Source organism: Strigops habroptila, chromosome 1 (assembly GCF_004027225.2).
Source record: "Strigops habroptila isolate Jane chromosome 1, bStrHab1.2.pri, whole genome shotgun sequence".
Lineage (NCBI taxonomy): Eukaryota > Metazoa > Chordata > Aves > Psittaciformes > Psittacidae > Strigops > Strigops habroptila.
The window spans coordinates 88,693,901-88,716,348 of record NC_044277.2 but is presented as its reverse complement, the minus strand read 5'-3'; the positions used below and the strand labels follow the sequence as shown (position 1 = coordinate 88,716,348).

General features: G+C 38.6%; 1 protein-coding gene across 1 annotated transcript in view; it reads left to right on the top strand.

The window, feature by feature from the left end:
• Positions 1-22,448, top strand: part of OFCC1 (orofacial cleft 1 candidate 1) — a 167,098-nt gene that overhangs the window by 9,801 nt on the left and 134,849 nt on the right. Inside the window, exons 4-6 of the mRNA XM_030479996.1 lie at positions 9,044-9,130; positions 12,390-12,473; positions 18,037-18,206. Coding sequence (XP_030335856.1) covers positions 9,044-9,130; positions 12,390-12,473; positions 18,037-18,206 — 341 coding nt within the window. The remainder of the gene's footprint in view (positions 1-9,043; positions 9,131-12,389; positions 12,474-18,036; positions 18,207-22,448) is intronic.

Below are 22,448 nucleotides of genomic sequence, written 5' to 3'. Positions count from 1 at the left end.
AACAGTGTCACAGCCTGTTCCTCCGTCAGCAATTGCTGGAGGGAAATGTTCGCTAGAAAAACCTCCACCTACTTTTGAGACGTCTTTTCACACACCTGCATGCTAAGGATGCCAGGAAGGAGTGTGAATACTCAGCTGTGTATTCCAGACATTCTGAAAACCTGTTCCTGGTATTTGGCTACATGGGCACAGGAGGTGGCTCTGCAGAATATACATCACTTGGAGATTAAATAGCCAGTGCAGAGGTCCATGATACTGTAAATTGCCTGTATCTGCCCCCAAACAGCTTAATTCACAGGTATGTTTGTGCTCTATTGACTTTTCCATTCCCTTTCCTCCAGTAAAAAACAATGTCCTGGAAAGGAGTTTGTGAACTGATTCTTATTTTCAAGAAAGTGATTAAACCTTTCTTGTAATTTTTGGTTTTTTTGTTTGGTGTTGTTTTTTTTTTTTTTTCTGGAGGCTTTGTGACTTTTCAAACCAGATTGGTGCAGACTATTCTTGTAACTCAAAGTGCAAGGCTCCTGCAACCTTTGCTTGTGGGGAAACTGAGGCAGAACATGAGGCCTTATCTGCAGTCACCCTGCAGTTCCTCGATGGAAATAGGAATAAAAGTTCTGATCCCTAATCCATTGCTCTGTTAGGCCATTCTGTGTCTCACATTGTGCTATTTCCCATGATGGACAAAATTCCACATTTTATCATCAGCATCAGTAGGCTGTTGTTCAGGAACAAGCCACTGAGTAACTGTTTCTGCTGTATGATTTCCATCATTGTTTTTATGTGGTGAAGACCTGGTACTGCTGTTAAATGTTATAGTGACCCAGGGGAACTGGCTGACTATTTACTCAGATTAATCTCCTGATTTTCAGCCAGCTAATTGGTTGCAGTGGCTTCTACCCTATTTTCTTTTCTTGATTCTACGCTGACTCTTTGTCGATTGCTCCTATCACCTTCATTTCTTTCACATACTGTTTGTGAAATTAAGGTTGTCCAGCAGCAGCTTTGTCTTTGCCAAACTGTGCAATTTACTTGTCTCTGAAAGTACTCAGAGTTTCCTTGTGACTAAATCTGATCAACATTTTTGCCCTTCTTCCCCTCAGTAAATGTTGAATTTGCCAGAAATTTTCATGTTGGCTGTCCCAGTGGGAGGTCTAATAGACCAGTTTCCCTGGGAAAAATATTTGAGGTTAGAACATCCAAACCTGGAGTGACAGAAAGTTGTCTCCACCTGTTTCTTAATTGACAGGTGCCTGCTCTCCAGTGAGCCAGTATCAGTTTTTCCTCTTTTCTCCAGAAGTGTTTAAACGCAATGCACTTTTTAGAGAGTGCCCTAGTGTTCAGGCTGGCTTCGTAAAGCCCAGCAAAAGACTTCCAGCAAACTGGTATGGAGGAAGCACCAAACCTCCAGGAATACACTATCTTTGCTGATGGCAGAATATGAAGGCAGTTGCTCAACTTCAGATGGATTATGTATGTCACAAGCAATCCCTTAACATAGGACTACTGTACTTAGAATTTTATCATACACTTGTAAAGCAAATGTTAATCTATTTTAGCATCCAATACATTTTGTCCTCAGCTGCTGTGATTAGAAAATGTGCAAGAGGCTTATATCAGTTTGTACTATTTAGTGTTCACCACAGCCACAGAGCTGTATGGGTTTGGTCCAGCTAATCCTGAGAAGAGCCCTGTGGAATGGCACTGTTCACGTTTCTACAAGATAGGTAAAATTACCAGCCCGACCATACAGAGGGAATATATGTCAGAGCAAATCAGACTGATCTTTCTGTGGTGCTGATCACACATGCAAGCTGCAGAATCCACGCATGAGGCTTTTTGAGCATTCTCCCACTACATGGCCTGTCTTACACCTGGTGGTTGCATAGACACCTTTGGAGACTGTGATGCTCTTGCATTGTGGCTTTTGCATTGATGATGAAAGAAAGGCTGATTGCATTCTCCCGTAGCCTGTGCACTTGTAAAAAGGCTAGAGATAGTCTGACCCTAAATGTTTATGATTCAAGTTAAAATTGTCTCTAGATGACAAGTGCTCATTCTTTTTCCTATCATCCCCCAATACACAAATCTTTTTTTCCAAACTAGATTATCTCCTAAAATCAAAACCTCTAATTAATTATACCATTTTATCTGCAACAGGCACTGTTAACATCTCATATCATGCTCCAATAAGTTTGCCCACAGAGATTAACAACCTCTTTGGCGGTGGGGGGGAAGGCGGGAAGTAAGCTCTTTCTACTGAAGACCAGAAACTATTCTTCTAATTAGCCCAGGTAAAGCATGGCATTAACATGGCCCTGCTGTTTCTGGGAGCCAGTTAGTGTCTCTAAGTGGTGCTCTGCTGCCCCATCTCTTAGCTGCAGAGCTAAGTTGGAAGTATCTAGCACGGTGTCATGTGCATCCTATGGGGAAAATCTCACTGTAAAATAGTGAGATTTTCCTTCTGATCCTATCAAAAGCCTAAGTAGTGAGAAGCCTTTGCTAAGGAATGGCTAGTGCAAAAGGTAGTTTGACTGTGGCCTGGAAATATAAGCCCTTTCTTACTCAAGAATGTAACTGGGTGAGGACTTTGACCTGGAAATATGGGGACAAGAAAACATCTTTGTGAAGGAACTATGTGGAATATCAACTTGATAAAAAATATCAGCAAGTGCATCAAATTCAGTCTGTTTATGGAGAATAGAATCATAGAATATTTTGGGTTGGAAGGGACCTTCAAATGTAATCTAGTCCAACCCGCCCTGCAATGAGCGGGGACATAAACTAGATCAGGTTCCCCAGAACCAGATCCAGCTTGTCCTTGAATGTCTCCAGGATTGGCACATCCACCACCTCTCTGGGCAACGAAGTAGAGGCTGAAGATTTTTGAACATACTTTTTTTAATTTTAATTTAATTCCAAAGAAATGATAAGTACTCATTGGAGAGACAGTGAACGCAGATGAAAAAACAGGTATCTGCTGGAAACTTACTTTTGTGCTGCTCGTGAAGGAAATGGGAACTGGTAACACTGGCTATTTGAGTTGAACAAAATGATTTGCATAAGGGATAGGACCAGAAATACAAACCAGAACCATGCCCTTTTTTTCTTAAACAGTGGCAAAGTTTATATCTAATAATTCAAGTTCTGTGTATGTGGTTCCATGCTTTGTGATTCCAACAGGGACTTGAAATGGAAATGCCAAACCCAGTATGCAGGGCATGATGGATCACCATGTATGCATAGGAATAAAAGGGTTGTCATTGGAAGTAATTTTGCGTTGAATTACACAATGTGTAATCCAATTGAAATCAGCAGAACGGCACAAGGTGTAATGTAGTGTGCAAAATGTGATCCATTGCATGCAATTTCAACAGGGATACTGTACCACTCATCTAAGTAATGTGCTAAAATTGAATTTGTGAAAGGCAGGGGGAGAAGAATTGTGAAGAATGGATGCATTTTATAATCAGGGAAATACTCTTTCAGAAGGTGACTGAATATATGTTTGTAAGGCTAATTTATTACACTTAGAGATTGTTTGCTTCGTAATAGTGCTGTTGGGCCCTTGAAATTCGGCAAGTTCACTCTCTATTGTGGGACCAGCAGAGCCTGCCAGCCTGGGAGCACTCAGTATCCATTTCCCCCATTGACATGTGTTACATTATCTAACAGCGTTCCTAAATTAACTCCGTCATCATCAGCAAATCTTTTTCTCACGCCTTCAACCAACAGTGTTTCCCCAGGAAAAGCAGCAGGTCTCACACTGGTGTCGCTTGGCACAGTGCCCTCTGTTGCCTGCAGGGGAAAAAAAAAAATTAAAAAAAGGAAAAAAAACTAATTCCCATGCTGTACCTTTGCTTAAACAGCAGCAAATGTAGTGAGTCATCCAGGGGTGGCGTTGGTGGGTGGTGGTGATGGTGGGGAAGCGGGTGCCGTGAGTGTGGTGCAGGGTTTTTCAAGTGTCAGGGAAGGGTGCAGCACGGTCTGCGCTGCTCAGGCTCATGAACAGCCCCTTGCCAGGGTCCTGTCAAAGCTGACAAGTGAGTTTATTCAAGGCTTGCAATATAAACATAAGACACAGTTATGTGGTTTACTCGTTACCTATGGTCTCTGCTGAGGTTAAGGAAAATGACATACGATGCCCTTAAAACTTTTCTAAAATTGAAACGTCGCCTGGTGATTGTAGTTTTTAAGAAGCTGTTGTTTTCAAGATATAATTTACTGTCCAGTCAGTTGCCTAATGCTCTTCAGTTTGAGGATGCCATTAATGAGCAATTTTTCATTGAATTCTGCTTGGTTCTCATGAAAATTTAAAGCTCTGTGTAAAACACTCTACCCCCTCCCAACGCGTACTTGGTGACAATCTGGAATAACATTGTGCTTCCCAGCAATCTTAATTTATATCTACATCTAAAATAATATAGATAGTATCTATGCTTAATATATAGATGATAATGTAAGATGTAAATATAACGTAATGATATGTCTTAAGGCATTCAGCTTCTATATGTAACCTAGATCAGCCTATATAAACCTAATTAAAGGCATTTGTAATAGCCACAAGCTGAGGTAAATGTAACAAATATCATGGTTCAGCAATGATAATTAAAAATAAAAACTATAACTTCTGATTAACTCTTTATAATTCTCTATTTCTTTTTATTGAAAAAATGAGAATGGAGAATTAACTTTTTTTTGATATTTTGTGGATTAGATATCAATTCATTATGTTTTTCAAAACTAAATTTTTAACATCTTCATAAGAATTATATAGAATGAAATAAACCCTAAAAATTTTATCTTGTGAAAGTTGCAAACTTTCTTACATTATTTTCCACTTTTAAATCATTGTTTAATCAACTCAAAGCATATAAATTCTCTAGAAATACAGTCAGTTTTTCACTGTCCAGGAACTCTTCTCACTGTTTATGTAGTTTGGGTTGATGATATTTGGTTTTCTTCACTTCTGCATTCTGTGAGAGTTTTGTCGTTGTTTTAAGGGGGCAGGCTTCTTTCTTCTTTCTTATGCTTTAATTGTTTTGCAGTTCTTTATAGATTATTTTTTTTTTTCCAAAGTGCAGATTAGAAACAGAGGCCTCTATCTACAGAAACAAAGAAGCAACTTGAACATATCAAATTTTGTCAATATGTAGGTACTGAATCATGAAAACAGATGAGCAGGAGTGCTAGTCACAGACCCTCCATGTCTTGAGGAAGGGTGAGCTGGAAATGCAGGAGGTGGGACCCTTCTCTCCCCTTCCTCCTCATCCCAAGCCTTAGTTCTTGCTGGCCAAGTTGAGGTGGGCACCTCTCCTAGAAGCGGATTCATGTCTGACTCCAGGATGCTGCTTTGGCTCATGTGGTTGCATACTCTTGTAAAGAAACCAGGAAATATGTTAACACAGAACCTTATGTTTGGGCTGCCCAAAGGGCCCTATCTGCAAAGCAAAATGAAAAGTATCCCTAGCAAATGAGTTCAATTCTATTGAATGGATACAGTGAGTATTTACCATGATGTTCACTAACAGGAATTGCTGCTGAAATCAATTCTTTAAGACAGCTGTGTGGAAAGGAGGACAACTCTTTTCTGTTCTTGGCTGCATCAGTATGTGTCAAAATGCTGCCTCAAACCAGAATTTCATCTTTTCAAAATGTCTCTATCTCACTCTACCTTACGCAATAGGCTTTTATGAGTTGCCTTAGTAATGCCCGGTAATGTTCTACCAAGTCATTGGCAGACATGTGTTGACCACACTGCTGCCTGAAAAAGGAGAGCTGTTATTTAATAAGGCAAGTTTGCTCAGGCCATAATCTGCATTCTGTCTTCTAATGGAAGCTGGCTCATGCATTTTTGTTTATATCCCTAAGATATAAGCATCACTCTGAAAACAAGCACCAGTAAATGCTTATTTGAGGTTTCAGTAATCAGTCACCTGGCTATTAATAATTTCTTCATTTTTTTCATTGGTCAAGAGGCACTAAAGTCTGGTAGACTTTTGCCTATTCTTAAACTAAAAACCTAGATCAGTAGTACAATATGAATTGAATAATTGCTTGTTATCCAAATTCCACGCTGTACTCTTAATGTGATATTGACATGGGCTACCTGATCACTTTGTGGAGTAGTAGATGTAGAAATGCAGCTTAGTCATGTAATTTCTGTGGTACTCTCAGGACATAGACTATATAATTGACTACAGACATCTTAGCTTAAAAGCCATCTTAGAGTTTCATCCAGTCCTAGTAATACGTGTACAGTCCCATGGGCTGCATCTAAGGATCATGCTAATTTTATTAGCAACTCCTCTTGCTTTAATTAAACTGTATAAATTCCCACCTGGTCACTGTTGTGCCAACACCTTTCCTTCAATTTTTATTTTAATGCATAGATAATCTGTGGTTTTGCACTTCGATTCTGATTTCCTGAATTGTCCATTGTGTTTTCCACATGAAATAAGACAATTTTTAGGGGTGAATAGGGTTTCAAATTGAGTTAATTGATTTGAGTGAACCTCTGTGTCAAAGCAAAGACCTATGTTTCTAAAGTTGGCCAATTCTTTGTAGAAGCAGGTATTCAAAGCAACTTGCCGTCTGAAAGCACCAAGCTAAACACTGCTGTTCAAAATACCTGCAAGAAATCTCTGCATTAACATTTACTGTGTTTATACCACAAAGAAGAGCAATGTGAATTCCTTAGTGGACTGTTAATTTACATGTTACACACTTTCAAATATTTCCAAAAGCAAACGTGAAATGATTAGTAATCCGTTCACGTGCTCACAAAATGTTATTAGCAAAATGCCTTGGGCAGTATGTTACGTTGACTAAAATTGATAATTTTGTATTTTAAAACTAAAGTAACTCCCCTTGCCCCAAACAAATCTTGGGACCTACCCAGAGCCCACACTTCCTGGTCACAAGAGTTCTCAAGGTGTATGTCGAACTGAAGGGGTAAAAGGCCAAGACCACCACCTCCCGCAATAAGAGCAGCAATCTAAGGTTTGCGGTGATTTTGAATCTTCAGAAAGCCTAACTGAAAGCATTCTGTGGAGTCCTGCAGTTTAAACTGACATTATCTATAAAATCATCATAAGGAGGTGATTCTGGCATTTACCATTCATTCTGCCTATGTAGGTTTTAAAGTGAGTATGTTACTCTGGACAAATCAAACCTGGTTCTTTTTACTTCCACGTAATTTTCTGTCTTTAGCTATGTGCAGTTCTGACAGAGTCAAAGTCCTGGACAAAATATCTCATAGTCCTCAAAGATGGGTTGAGGTGGTTCTTTCCTTTTTTTTTTCCTTTTTGTTTTCTTAAAGACCAAAGAGCAAGCTGTTTAATGGTATTGTCAATGTATCTCTTTTTTGAATAATGGTTTCCATGCCTCACAGACTCAAATATAACATGACACTTCCTCCTAAATGCCAATTATTCTGTCCAGAAGAGTTGCCCAAAAGTCTACTCCTCAGAGTTTCACACCAGATCCCCAGAATAAAGAATATGGGGCATTAAAATTCAATAAAAGCTGTTGTGCTATTAAAACTATGTAAAAAGCCTATGCACTAGCTGAATATTGCTTGTATGGTTGCAACATACTTTCCAGCAATTTACATTTACAGCTATGAAGTAATTGAATAAAGAAATGCATCATTATTTTCTTTTTTAGCACATGGGTGAATTATTTTACCAACATGTGAAGGGGTGTTCATATAACATCATGGTGCTTTGTGCTAGAGAAAAACAATTACAGTGAATAAGGTAGAATGGGTCTGTTATTGCAGTACATAAGACTTTGATTACATACTGCCAAGATTCATACCAACCTAGTAGTTGTTGACAGATAAAGTAACAAAAATGAAACTCATTTATTTTTTCTTTATTGAGACCTCAAGGTAAAGCAAATTTTCAGTTCTTGTACTTACTACATTGAAGGAACAGAGACTGACAGTCAAAATGTGCCAGTCCAGAAATATAAATTAAACCTAGTTTCATATCAAAGTTTCATTTAGTCTCTGAAAAGGAGCTGCTGCTTGGATTATTTTTGATCCTAAAACAAATACACTGTAGACTACTATAGGGTATCTTGGATGAATTAACCCCCTTGTACTTTTAGTTCTTATGTATTTTCCAGGGTATAGATCTATGTCTATCCAAGCAATTTTAAAATTTGTTATGGACTTACTTATTTCACTTTTAATCTCTTCAGTGATAATTTACTGTGTTTGCAAACCCAATGAACATGAGGATGGCTTTAATAAATTGTAGCACTTTTGCTGAAGGAAGGACATATTTTGAGGAAAAAGCCCTCCCTCTTGTGTAAAGAAAATTATTTCAGCTTTTACAGAGTGTTCCTCTAGGCAGCTAAAATGCTGCATTATTCCTTGATAAGCCTAACAAATGACTTTTTTTGTAAACTTGATTAGTATCTAAAAAGCAGATAAAACTAGCTGTTGAAATGGAAAGTGCTAAAATGAGTGGCTTTATCCCATCAAAATCTTCGAGTAGTTACCTAGCTCAACTGAACATAATTGCTGTTCAGATTAATGAGGCAGTATTCTGGTATCTCCTCTGTAATTAAACACTTCTTTGGTTGAATACAGTATTAAAGATGCACCAGACGTTGAAACCTCAGTGGTGAAATTTAAAACTGTTGAAATTGGGGGGGTCAGCTGTGAAACACAAATTCCTCTGCAGCATGGTAATTCACTTGTACAATGCGTTTCAAGAATAATTCTGCTTAAGTTGGAGATGCTGCATTTCTTTAAATTTTCTTATCATTCCATCATCTAAATTTAAGAATTTTTCTCATTAGTTCCTGAGCAAAAGTAACATAAAGTGCACTTGTTTCCAGAATTACCTTTTCTGACCTTTCACAAGATGATAATTGCAGTACTAGTAGGCTTAGAGGACTTGTTTAAAAAAATTAAGCTTATAAAGTAGCAAAAAATGCCCCTTTACTTGCTGGTGTCGATTTCAAAATTAACATTTTGGTTCATGTGCTTCTAATAATCGCTGACCCTTACTTCATGTGCTTTCCACAGGAAATGAATACAGCAGAAATTACTTTGACCTGTTGATGGATGAGGAAATAAACCCAAGGCAGTGTGGGATGGAGGTCAGTGAAGAAGGTGAGGCGGAATTAAGTATGTAATTTTGGTGTCAGAATATTCTTTTCCATTCATGAAAATGAGGTGACAAAGATCACATATGCAGTTCTATTTAAATATTGAGGTTTACAATTTAAATTATAAGCCTTAACCACTCTGAACAGGATAGGCAGTATACATAGTCTTTGATCAAGGACAGTGAGTTAATAGATGGGTAAAAGTGAGGCTGTGCTGTGTTCACTCCATTACTATAGCAAAGTGAAGCACACTCAGAGAACATTGTCTGCACCATGTTCTCTTTAATTAACGAAGTTAGGCCAGAACTGAGTGCTAAGCTGTAGTTTTTTTGCAACCTAGCTCCAAAAGTCCTCCTTAAAGAGCAATTTTCGTACTCAGCTGAACGTGCGTTTGAACAGAAGGAAACCCCAGAGCCTGTAACAGTTCCCAGCACATGAGGAGGCTTTTTTTGGTTTTCTTTTTGCCAGTTTAGCAGAGATGTTTAGCTTTGCTGTCTGTGGGCAATAGCGAGGAGTGGAGGGTGTGACTTTGCAGAGCTGGGAGAAGTTATGCATAGGTATGAGAAAGATTAATCAGGAGGTATTGTCTAGAAGAGGAAATTCTCCTTTCGCTGTCATGGCTTTCAGATAAAAAAGGGTGGGAACGGGCCTGCCTGAATTTGCATGGACTTAAGTAAGAACATCATCGTGGTAATGAAGTGCTTAGCTATGCACTGAGTGCTTTGGCCCAGCTCCTGTTGTTAAGCGCTAACAATCTAATAGCACGCAAGACCCAGACTTCCTCTGTTACTTTTGTAGGGCTTCACTTTTTTAAACCTTGTGCTATTTATACTGCAGAAACTCTTTAGACACACAGTTCTAAGTAAAATCTAAAGAAACTTGTCTAGTGTAAAGAGTGTCTGAAAATCACAAGAAACTTTGAGTAGGTATGGAGGTTTAAACTTTTGAGGTAAAAACCAGAGTGACTGAGAAAAACAAGCTCTGATGCATGTCAGTAACTTTAATTTCTGTGTTCTGGTGAAAAAAATCAAGGTTTATCGAGGGTGAATTACATCTAACTCCTAACCCGTATATTTTCCCCATTTGTTGTATAGGACAGCAAGGAAGCCAACTTCTGGCTCAGAGTTTTTAAGTGAAAGATCTTTTTACTGTCTTGATTCATCTTCATGAGTCATGATCTGCTTCATAAGCAGAGAATGAAAAGCAGATTAGATTTCTGTAACTGTACATATGTGCTTAAAAACATGTACAGATAGAGTGGTGACATAGGGAATACAGGGAAGTACAGTTTTCTTTGGGAGAAAATTCTTTTGACTGTGTTGAAGGGGTGTGATACATAGTTAACCTTACTTTTTATTATTTTTTATATATATATATTTTTTTTTTAATTTAGAACAGATGAAAGCTCTGAGAAAGTCTGTAAGTCCATCCGTTCTAAGAGTGGGTGTGGAGAGGTGTTTTTAGGCCCTTGCCTAAAGGCTAGACCTGAGATCCAGATGTGAAAAGCTGTCCTTTGGTGTTTCTCCTTTTTCTCCCCAGCAAAATTGTCACCCAAAGGTTGGGGTAGCACTTGTTTATTAAAGGTCTGTTAGCAATGGTACTGGCCTCAGGTTGGTTGTGTTGACATCTGCAGAGCAGTTATAATGCTATATTTTCCAACAAGAGCTATATTTATCTGCCAAAACCAAGTCTTCGACCCTGGAGATATTCGAAAGCTGTCTGGACATGGTCCTGGGCAACTTGGCTCTAGCTGTTTCTTTTTGATCGTGGGGGCTGGACCAGCTGACTTTCAGAAGTCCCTTCCCACCTCAACCAGTCTGATTTGGTGATACTCACAAACCAGGCTCATTGTTTGGTTTCCATTTCTTTGCAGAAGCATTAAATAAGAACTACATTTGTATGTTGTGGACGGAGTTAAAAGGGTAGTCAGAACTGAAGTCTGGTCCTGTGTGGTCATCATCTGATTGGAAACTACATTTGTTTACCTCCTTTTTCCAGCTAGCAGCTTGTCACTAACAAGAGACAAAACCAGAATAAGATGAAAAAATCAAGGCACACTTCAAAGTTACACTCTTCTTACAACTTAAGCAAGCCAGGCCCAAAGCCCAAAGATAATAGGAGGTGAAAAACAAATCTTCAGCCACTAACTCCATTATACAAAGTTAAATATAATTTTAATGTGTTCATCATATGGGATTCTATAGTGGGTTATTATGTAGAAATAAAGATATTGGCAATTATCTTTTTTATATTTGATAAATTTATTCTGGAAATTTGTCTGAGTTGATAATGCCCTGGGAACAAACAACACCTCACTACGGATTTGCTTCCCACCTCACCAAGGGAACATTTCTATGCTACATGCTAAAAGAAACGTAAAAGATTCTGTACTTGCAGAAGAGGTTTGCAGAAGCCTCCCTCTCCGAATGTTCAGTATAACTGGAACACTTGGCTTTGAAATTTCAGAGTAAAGAAAACTTATTCTTTGGGATTGTATCAGGCACTTAAAAAGAGCCACCCAGGGTTGCTTGTAGCTGTATTTCAATTCACCTACCTTGTATGCATTTCTTTGTCCTTCTACCTGCCTGTCTTCACTGACAATTTAGAGAAGCCAGGGTCTGGGAGACCTGGAGAGAAGACAGTCTCAATTGATCATTTCTCCCTTGAATATACACATTTGAAGTGATCTTTTAGGTGTCATGGAAGAAGGTATGTGTCTGTGTGTCCCTTGCTCCTTTTTAAAATCTGCAGATGTCACTGGGAATTTGAATGACTGACCAGCCACAAATCTCAAATTCATAGTGTACCGTAATGACTACTCATACTAGGAAATGTGTTAGTATTATGGACAGCAAGGTAAAATTTCTAATAAAGATCCAGAATCACATTAAAAAAGAAATTTGGTCATTTGATTTTTATTAAGAGTCAAATAGAATTCATCTGGCAATTTGAATATAAATGATAATTTCAACTAGTCTATTAGCAGGTTTAGTAAACCAGTTTCAGTTCAGATTCAGGTATAATATTGCTCACCATTTAAAAATATGCGATTATATTTTTTTTTATTTTAAACTGTCTTTCATGACTCAGAAGAAAACGACAGTGACCTCTGATGAAGCTATTACTCTGAAAACTATTTTAGAGTGTCAAATGGTTTACTAGGTTTTGTGCTTTTATACCTTTATAGTTTAAAATAATGTTTCTTGAAATACCACTGGAAGAAACAATTGATATTTTTCTGTTGTTTTGGATTTTATTTTAAGATCCTGTGAAATTTGATGAGCAAATCCTGTATGGTAAACTGATGAAGCTTCTAGATGATGAAAACATAATGCTGGACTTACAAGGTAAATAACAAACATTTGCATAAAGAAAACTAAACTCTTCTGAGTCTCGATGTGGGGAGGAGAGTGGGTAATCCATCCCATTGAACTCAGAACCAAAAGGGACATTGATTTTAATGCGAGCCTGTAAGATCTTTTTTACCCAAATGTTTTTGTTTTGAGTCATGTTTATGTGGTTTTAAGTGTCACTTAAGTGCATGTTTTCTCTAGGCTACTTCATTGCATGTTTAATTCCACTCTTATGAAAGAAGACTGGAAATATCATTGCTAATGTGCTCAAAGCTAGAAATCTAAATCATTATTTAAGTTCATAAATGGGTGGGTCATTTGTCAGATGCAGGGGTCACATCACATAGTGTTTGAGGTTATCTACGTGAGGATTTATACTAACAGGTAAGAAAATGTTTTCTGTGACTTTGTTATAAAATGCTAATTGATGTTGCATCTACATTAAAAACAACAAGTGTGAGAGAAGAGATTTCTTCACCTCAAGCCAACAGCCTTACTTTGGATTCACTTATTTTTACAGGCATTATTTAACACCCAGCTGATTCACGAGACTGTCCCCACTACAGCCTTTAGAAAAGATGCATGTCTGCTGCTCTCCTCTGGCTCATCCTAGGAGAAGTAACATATGAACAAGCCCTGGCTCAGTGCTGCCCTTGCACACACATACACACACCCCCCTCCCCCCTTTTTCAGCAGGTCTTCAGTGCAAAAGTATTTTCTGGGTTTTTTTGTATTTGTATGAGGTTTCTTGTTATATTTCAGTTATATACAGGACTACTCTGTCAGAGAGACAGAGCAGACAGTTGCCTACAGCACTGGAGCTCTAGGAGCTGCAACATGTTTTATGACTATTTAGTTTGTGAGCAACTTTATTCTAGAAGAGGCAAACATTTTCATTTTCATAGGGTTGCAAAATCTTGAACTGTCACTGGTCACATCAATAACATCTTTGAAACCTGTTTTGCCTCATTTTAAATGCAAGGGGAAAAAAAGTATAACCATCACAGCTAAATTCATGCAGATACCTTAAGCGAAACCCTTTAAATAATTATTAGCAAGCTCTCTATTTTTGTATGGTAACGTAGAGCTCTTTGTTGCTGAGAGAGATTATATCAATGCTGCTTTTATCCTGCAACAACATAGATTAAAATAAAAACGTGTTTGGCTGTGAAGTCAGCATTATTGCTATAGGAAAAATTGACATGGGGTGTCTATCTGTGGTACTTTTGTAGTCCCTGTTTACCAATATTTATAGCATTTCATATTCCTTAATAACCTGTATGATCAAGGAAAATGTCCTGATGTCATTTTACAGGCTGCCCCAGGGTGGGGTCTAGTACCTTTTCCATTAGCTTTCTGAAAGTTAGCTTCTGGGGCTCCCCCAAAGTGGTGGGAGAGAGAAGCACCTCTGGGCAGTGGTTCAGTCCACCTCATGCAGACACCTCTTAGGTGATTAGGCAAATTGCACGCTGGAAGCAGTTCCTCTCTTTCCTTTGGCTCTTGAAGGCTCTTGGACAACTCATTTGGACTTGTCCGTGCTTTTTGCATGGCTAAAACAAAGTGAGCCAAATTGTACCATGTGTACTTGTCTACTTGTAAGCAAGGGAACCAGGGAAAAAAGGGGAAGCCTTCCCCATCCATCAGTGGTTACTCTCTCCTTCAGGTAGGTGCCCTAACACTTAATCTTACATTACAAATAACATTAATGAACATTGTTAAGATGAATGACCAGATACTTTACAGAGGATAATAGAAAATAACATATTTAGAGAGAAATACAGTTTCAGCGATCTCCTCAAATGTTTATAATTTAAGCTCACCACGTGTGTTTGAACTAAAAATATCTTTTTCTCCTACTAGTTTTATCAAACCACCATGAAAGGCAAAATGCTCTTATTGCTGTTTGGCTATGTGGGTGTGAGGCATCCAAAGCCATTTGAACATACGTGGTGCATTCTGTGGACGGTGGTCTTGTGCTGAAGCTGCCAAGGTTGCTGAGCTGCCAGCTCACTGATTCAAGGGCAAGCAAATGTATCAGCAACTATGTCTTGCACTCTAGGTACATGTCAGAGCCCCCCATGTAGGCATGAAGGCAGGAAGTGGGAGAGACACCACAGCCCGCTGCTGTCTTGTGTCTTGGGCCTCACTGCTTTTATTTCTTAAAAGTGCCACAATGCGTATCAGAGCTGGTCCTGCGGGCGAATATTACACCCCATCCTACCTGAATTTTTTACTTGGCTTGGCTTGGCTTGGGTGAATAAAACACGGAAAAAAGCAAGATTTTTCCTGGGAAAGTGAGGCTTGTGCAGTCTCTACCTCTGTGTGTGTATATCAGGCTGTATTTATTTCTGCCTGTCTGTGTTTCTCCCTCCCAATTTTTGAACCTGTTGTTCACTTCCAACGCCCTTGTTTTTTTTAACAGAGAGCAAGTCTCACAGGTCTGACTTCTCTACCAGTTCTATGAAAGTGGGCAACTGAGCAGAGCAGACAAGCGTTATTAATGTCTCCACTGAGGGAAAGCTAATATGGGAGTTTGACCCTTATTAGACATCAGAAAATCCATAGAAAACTAGGATTCATTTGGTTCCACTCTTACAGAACTGCTTCTTTTCTTCATTTGACCACTGAGCTGAAAAATCACGTAGTCATACAGTCCTAATTAATAGATCATCCCCAAAGGAAAGAAAAGAACATGGCTCAGAATTAATATAATTGCATATTTAAAGCATTTTGTCACTGAGTAACCTGTTGGTCACTCTTGTGCTATGTGTTAGTTCATCTTATACAGCAACTTAAAAGGCAACAGTGTTTTTTTAGAGAAGATGTAGACCAAACATTTCTCAAACAATGTAAGACTGTGACCCATGTGCATCTAAAACGATGCTAGGTGAACACTATTAAAAATATTTTCTATTATATTACTCTTTGGCAACAACTGAAAAATTGAAGTGCAATGCTTTGCAGCATTTTAGTTGTCTGAAACTGACGCATGAGCCTTTGGTGATGTAGTTTTTTGGCTACAATTTATACAGAGTATTCTAGAACGAGGCAGCCAAAGTGCATTTTTCTTGTGGAGTTTGTAGCTACTTTATACATTCAAACCCATGCTGAGGTCTAGTCTGCTGGTGAACCTACCCTTTAAATTCTCATCTCAGCATATTAAACCTTTGCTGTCTGATGGACAAATGCAGGAGTAAATGAAGTTACAAGCAGCCAAGTTAATACCTGAGAGATTCTTTTAATTACAGCACAACATCTGCAAATACAGCTTGTGCTAAGAAGTGATTTAAACTACACAGAAAGTATGACTCACAGTGTTAAGTACAGCCGAGGCAATGAAAAGTTTGACACAGATGCCAACAACTCAAAGCAGCCAGTTTTTAATTAGTTTATCAATCTACCAATGAATTTCCTCGTAAATCTTCAGCCATTTGTCCCATGTGTAGAAAGTAGTAACATTTTGAACACAATGGCTACTTTTGTACAGCAAGGAGGTGGAGGCTGTGTTTTGGTCAAGTATTGCTCTGGGGTGGCAGCTCAAGCCTCTAATCCGTGGGTCAGTTCAGACAAGGAGCAACCTGGCGGTGACCGAGTTTCAGAGGTTTCTTTGCAAAGCCAGCATAGAAGGAATAAACCAGCTGAACAATTCTCTTCCCTCCCTGTATTCAGCTCATTCAAAAACGAACAGTTTTTCCAATTGTGCTTAAATGAGCATAGGTATCTTTTCATCAAATATTTTAAAAATCTGAATCATAATTTCTCTGTATTTTTAGCAGTTCTTTCCCTCTAAAAGCTTTTTGAAAATGTTCTTTCTCTTCTTTTGCTCTTTTTCCACAGAACATGTGCTAATGATCCCAGTGTCTTCCACCAAAACTGAGTTCACTTGATATAACTCCTCACAAAAGCAAGAAACACTCAAAAAAAAAAAAAAAGGGTATTTTGATGAATCACTGCATGGTTGCCTTTGTGAACCAAATGTTTTAACTCTTTTTTTTATATATAAGGACTATCTCTCTACACCCAGAGGTTCCTGAGATAGGAATGTGCAGTCTTCCCAGGATGTAAACTTGCACTGCTCCTGTGAAATCAGTAAGCAGCTGATTTATACCAGCTGAGCATATGGCCCGTTGTGTGCAACACAGCACTGAGGGGAACAAGTGGTGCTGCATCTTCTGCTGTTGGCAATGTTTCCTTTTCCAGCGCTTCCTGGATTTTCTACTAGCCAAACCCTTAATCTTACAGTAAATTTAAATGTAAATATTGTTTTGTTTTTGCAGCTAATAGTTGTAGGTCAAATCACTTTTCATTAGGCTTGTAAAATGCTACATGAAGAGATTGTGTACCCTCAGGTAATGGTTTGGGTTGTTTATATCTACTGTACACTTCCCCCGGCATGATTTTGAATTGTATCCTCTTGTAATTAAATAAAAAAACCCACCCTACTTCCTGTGTGTTGGTGGCACTGAGGTGATTTAAGTACTCAGGGGGCTCAACAATTAAAGTCATTAAACAATGAGTAGTGAGCAAAACTGAAAATGTTAATAGCCGTAGTTTTATCTTTCCTTTTCTGGTCTTCATTAGAGAATAAGTGACTTCAAAGGGGAGTGAGGAAAAAAAAAAATCTTTTAACTGCTTTCATGTCTTAGGATGGACAAAGAGAAAAGCAAATAACTTGATATGGCAGTTTCTTTCAGAGAAAGGCACAGAGAGCTATAAAAACTAGCACAGAAATATGAGGCAAGAAATATAAAGTCAGATGTGGACAATCTGATATCTGTCATTTCTTAGTGACCCTAATGTGGAGAAATGAACGAAAAATAGATGTCTATTATTTATGGCCCAAACTAGTAGTAGTTTTGTAGCAGATATCAAGGAGGTAATTTTTTTTTTTTTTTTTTTAAGGTAGCACAATGAATTAAACTGAAAAAAGGATATAGCTTCTCTTTAACTTTATGAATGGGATTTCTTTTTATTTATGTACAGCACGTACCCTTTGGTTCTGCATAAGTCACTGCAGTGAAATCAGGGGAATGATGTGGGTGAGAGCAGAACTGGACCTAATTAATTAGGCAGGAGCTGAGTGCACACACCTAGGGGAGGAATCTGATCCTCTGGGGTGAGTGGGAGGAAGATGAAATGTTCACTGTGGCTCCACCTGAAACTCCCTTTCAATTGCAGTTATTCCTCCTCTTCCTCAGGAGTTATTCCTCAGGAGCGAAAGTCAGAAGTTGTTCTAAATTCCAATTCCTTTAAGACTTACAGGGGAGCAATGTGACCATGGAAATGCAGAGCACCCTTTTTAAAAACTATTTAAAGAACAAGCTGCATGTGCTAAATTTGTACCTGTATGCAAGTGTTCCCCTTGAGGAGAGTTTTTCTGGTAATGGCACTTGAAACCCACCAGTTGTTCTACTACTGTTATTTATTACTGTTCATTATATGGCATGAATGGTTGTCTTAAAACGTTGATGGGACAAACATGTTAACTGAGAAGGTACCAGCCAGTGAATGAACTCCCATTTGCTAAGAGATAATCTGCCACTTTTGTTTCAAACAGCCAGTGTTGCCAATGAAGGTTTTCCAGACTCCGTGATGCCTGTCAGCTCCAGTAAAGCACACGACCTTCACAGGGAGCTTGAAGATGAAGAGATTCCTTCATATATCGAACAGTTTGAGAGAGATGTTCAGGATGACATAATTCTGCTTGGCAGCTTTTCACTGGAACAGGTCAGAGTTAAGAACTATAAGAAAATTTTATCGCTTGCTTCATAACATGATGCTGGCTTGTTAAGCTTGCACACTCCAATTCTATTTCGCTGCCTAGCGATACATATATTGAAAGGGGAAAAGATAACCCATTTCACTGGCTTGCTTTATGTGACTGGCACTTTGCTAAGCTAACGACAGGACCTTTATCTTTGTCTCCATTTCAATGTGAATAAAAATAGATTGCCTTCATTGCTTCTTTCCTACATAGTGGAGTGTCTCTGACTGCTCCGTAGTAAGTATTGCAATTGAGTTTCAATCAAGAACCTAAACTTACGACATCTCTCTCTGACAAATTTAACAGAAGCTTATTCATCTATCAGTGAGAAAGTTCAGATTGGAGCCCAGGAAGGATTTACGTAGCAATATTTATTGTATGGAGGTTAAGATTATTACCAAATTATAAATCTGTTGTGTTTTTTGGGGTGGCAAAGCTTCCTTTGGTTTTCTTTTTGTCATTCCATAGTGTAAAGGGACAAGGCCAGGTTCATATCGACACAGGCACAAATTTTCGAGTCTGAAATGATACTTGTGGGCACCTAACTACCATTTGTCTCTTTGAAAAATCTCATACCATGACTAGGGGACAGAAAAAGAGATTAATTGATGAATCTATCATTTTTAATTAGCAACATGAGAACAGCGAACTGGCTCTGATGGGCTTAAAATAGGTTATCCAATGACTGGATGGTGATCTAAGCTTGCTTTCATTTTCAGAGGGAGTTTTTAGAATTTTTTTCACTGTAGGACTAAATCTCATCTTTGTTTTCTGCATATTGGTAAGGGACACAATTCCCTTCCTTGCTGCTTTCCTCTAAATCCTTGTGTAGATGTATGTCATTCCTTCTGACTTTTTTTGTAGCTGTATGCATCATGCACAGAAGGTGGCTTGGGGAATATTTTTCAGAGAACATGAAATGGGAGGGAAACATGAGGGAAAAGGACTTGGATGGTACAAAGAGTGTTATCTGCCTCAAGGGACTGGTGGAGTAGGAACCTGCGAACAGATGAAGAGAAAGTGCTGCAGCTTTCCTGAAGTTTATAATATGCTGAGAGCTAACACTTGGGCTAAGTGTGGGCTAACTAAGTTCGGGCTATTCAGACAGCCCCAAAGCTTCATGAGGCACTATGACACCTGAAGGAATACAATAGACTTGTCAATCCTTTTTTTACCCTTCCTCTAAACATGGTCACTGGGAGGCTGATTGTCTTATTTGGACTCTTTTTGGAGGTGCTCAGCAAAGTTTCCTATACAGGAGCAAGCTATCTGGTCATTCCAAAACAATGTTCAGATTTTTATCTGACAACCGTAGGTGTGAATCCACATGTGATACAATATAATGCTACTTTTCTTCCTTATTTTCTTTCAGAGAAAGAGAATCCTCAGTTAATGTGATTGAGCTGGTCCACCATGAGCTTATAGTTAGGGACTCAATACTTTATACTGCACAGGAGATGTCTTTAGTACCTGTGTTTTCTGTCCGTTCCTCCCGCAAATCTCTAACTTCGGTTGTCCGTGCCCTGTTTAGGAATTCAATCATGCTGATGTCGTATCAGCATGATTGAATGCTGGCATGGTGTCTGCATCCTGCGGAGGGTAACGAGAAGGTCACTGTAAAAACTATATTGTCTTCTAGATCAGTGATGTATATGTCCATCCTTTCCTTGGAAGCACACAGAAATGGTGTATTCACCCCTTTGAACAGAAAATGAAAGGTGACATTGGAAGTAGAGGCTGCAAACATGAACCTCTTGTGTCATATTGGTATTCAAGGACATCTAAGAATAATGTAAACATGTTTATTCTTCTGTAATGGACTTTCTTTATTCTTTAATGTGCCATTTTTACTCTTTGATCTGCAAATATACCCCTGCAGCATTGCAGTGTTGATGCCTTTCCACAGCAGCTACAGGTTCAGTGCTAAGACTGCTGCCATGGTCTTCAGAATCTGTTGCTGCTATCTTTGGGATGCCTCCAGCTTTTGTAACTTACTGTATGTTTATTGGTTTAAAAAAGTCTTAAATTTGCCAGGTGGCATTTACTTCTTACCAGAAAAAAAAATAAAAATCTTTCTCTTCCTTCTGCAGGTTTAGTATGTGGCAGACGTACTTTAGCGAAGTATAATTTATGATTAGTTAATTTAATCTCCCATAATGGCATAAAGTGAGCCTGAAACAAGCTTCTATCATTTTTGCTGTTAGAGGTAACATAATATTTTCGAATGTCTACCAAACTGAGTAATAAACCCTGGGGCTGAGTGAAGAAGTCTAATAGATACCTCTCTCACATTCCTTTGCTTTGATAAAATGAAAACGAAACGGGGGAACCCACAGGTTAAAAATAAGTGAGAGTTTACAGTACATAAGACTAGTTTTATAAGCGAGGTTCAGAAACACCCTTGGGTTGCTGCAGTTTCTTTTGGGGCTGCCAAACATTCTCTTCAACGAGGCATCTGATTTGCACTACAGCTTTTCTGGCAATGTTGGCACAAAGAGGACAGCTATGTATTAACCATCTATCCCCTTAGTTCATTGCTTTTCTTCTCTGCTTTGCAGCTTTACAGTAAATGAGTGGCTTTTGTTTAAACAGCAGCTCAGCGTGTGAGATCAGCGTGATTAAAAGTTTTTGAAAGAGCAGATGCACTTTCCAAAATAATAATTAAAAAAAAAGGTTTGTGCAAGATTTTGGCTCTGGGACTTTAAGATGCATTGTTACTTATTTCATGTTTTGTTTTGTAAATGTGAAAGCTGATAGTTGAGATTGGCAAGATACATAACAGGGGATCTGATAGATTCTTCTAAAGAAAGCATTAAGCAGATGTCTATGTTCTGTTAACACACACATTAAAGGGTATTAAATTTGGAAAGCAGTACTCTTTCCCGTGGCCTAGGCCTACAGATTTCAAAAGCCCCAATGGCATTTGTTTTTAATAAATTAAAATAAACTCTATTGGGAGAAAATCATAAGTTTAGGATGGTGGTGTGGTAGAAGCTGAGCAGGTACATCCAAGGCTGGGTATGCAGAATGCCACAGAAAACCATCTGTCATGAGACAAATGGACACACGCTTATGGGCAGAACTTGATCTTACAGAGAAGAGAAATATGCAAAGAAAGACCTGATGTAATGCTGGCTTAAAGTGTTTGATTAAACGCAAGATGGTCTCAAAACATGGGAGGTTGCTGAGGATGAAGCAAACACTGATGTTTTGGGTGAGATTGCACTTGATAGGCCTTTGGCAGCATAATCTCTCTCATCGTTAATTCAAATGCCATTGAAAAATACTAGGTCCGTGATTTCCATCTGTTTCTGAAGTGAGATGATAAAGGTGACTTTCAGCTTTATGTAGGTTCTCTCAGAAAAAAATTATTAATGGGACAATTGGATGAATCAATACTGCCCCAGAAGTCAAGAACATCTTTCCTGCTTGGCCATCCTCTTCCTGCAACTTGGGCAGTATTCTTAGCTAAAGGTAATTTGTTCACAAGCTCCTTCTCTACAGGATTCAGCTGCTACATTTAGTCCTTTGTGCTGGACATAACACCTTGCAGGACTTGATCATTACAACTATATAATCAGTTTTGATCCATGACCTCAATATGAATTATTGGGCCTCTGGAAGTAAAGTGCAAGTTTTGCTCTTCAGTACCAGCAGTTGAGCTATAGTAGTAAGAAATGAGCTATTTGTTGCAGGTGGCTAGTAATAAAATGTTGCCTTTGTCAAGAGATTTCCCTTTCAGTTAAACAAAGGTTAATGCCTCTGGGCAGTATACTTAATATTCTTACACGGTCAATATCATCACACTCTGACTCTTTGCCAAGTCACAGTGAGATCAATATATATGATGTTGGAGTGATCAGTTTTCTTTTGGTGACACGTAGGTAAAATTTGGTACTATGTAAGACGATCACAAATCTACCCTCCAATCAGGAATTTAATCAGGGAAATTAGGCCTCAGTGATATAAAACACCAATGCACATTTACTTACATGTTCTAATCTGTTGGATAATACTGTTACATATATTCTGATGGTACCTGCAGACCACCCCTCATGAAAGCTGTAGCCTACTAAGCATTGTACAATCCTTTGTGATCGTTCTTCATTAATTATAATATTCGTGTGACTATGTACACCTGAAAGCAATGCAGAATTCAAGGTGATTTTTCATCAGCCAAAACCTGGCTGCTACTTTTTGACATT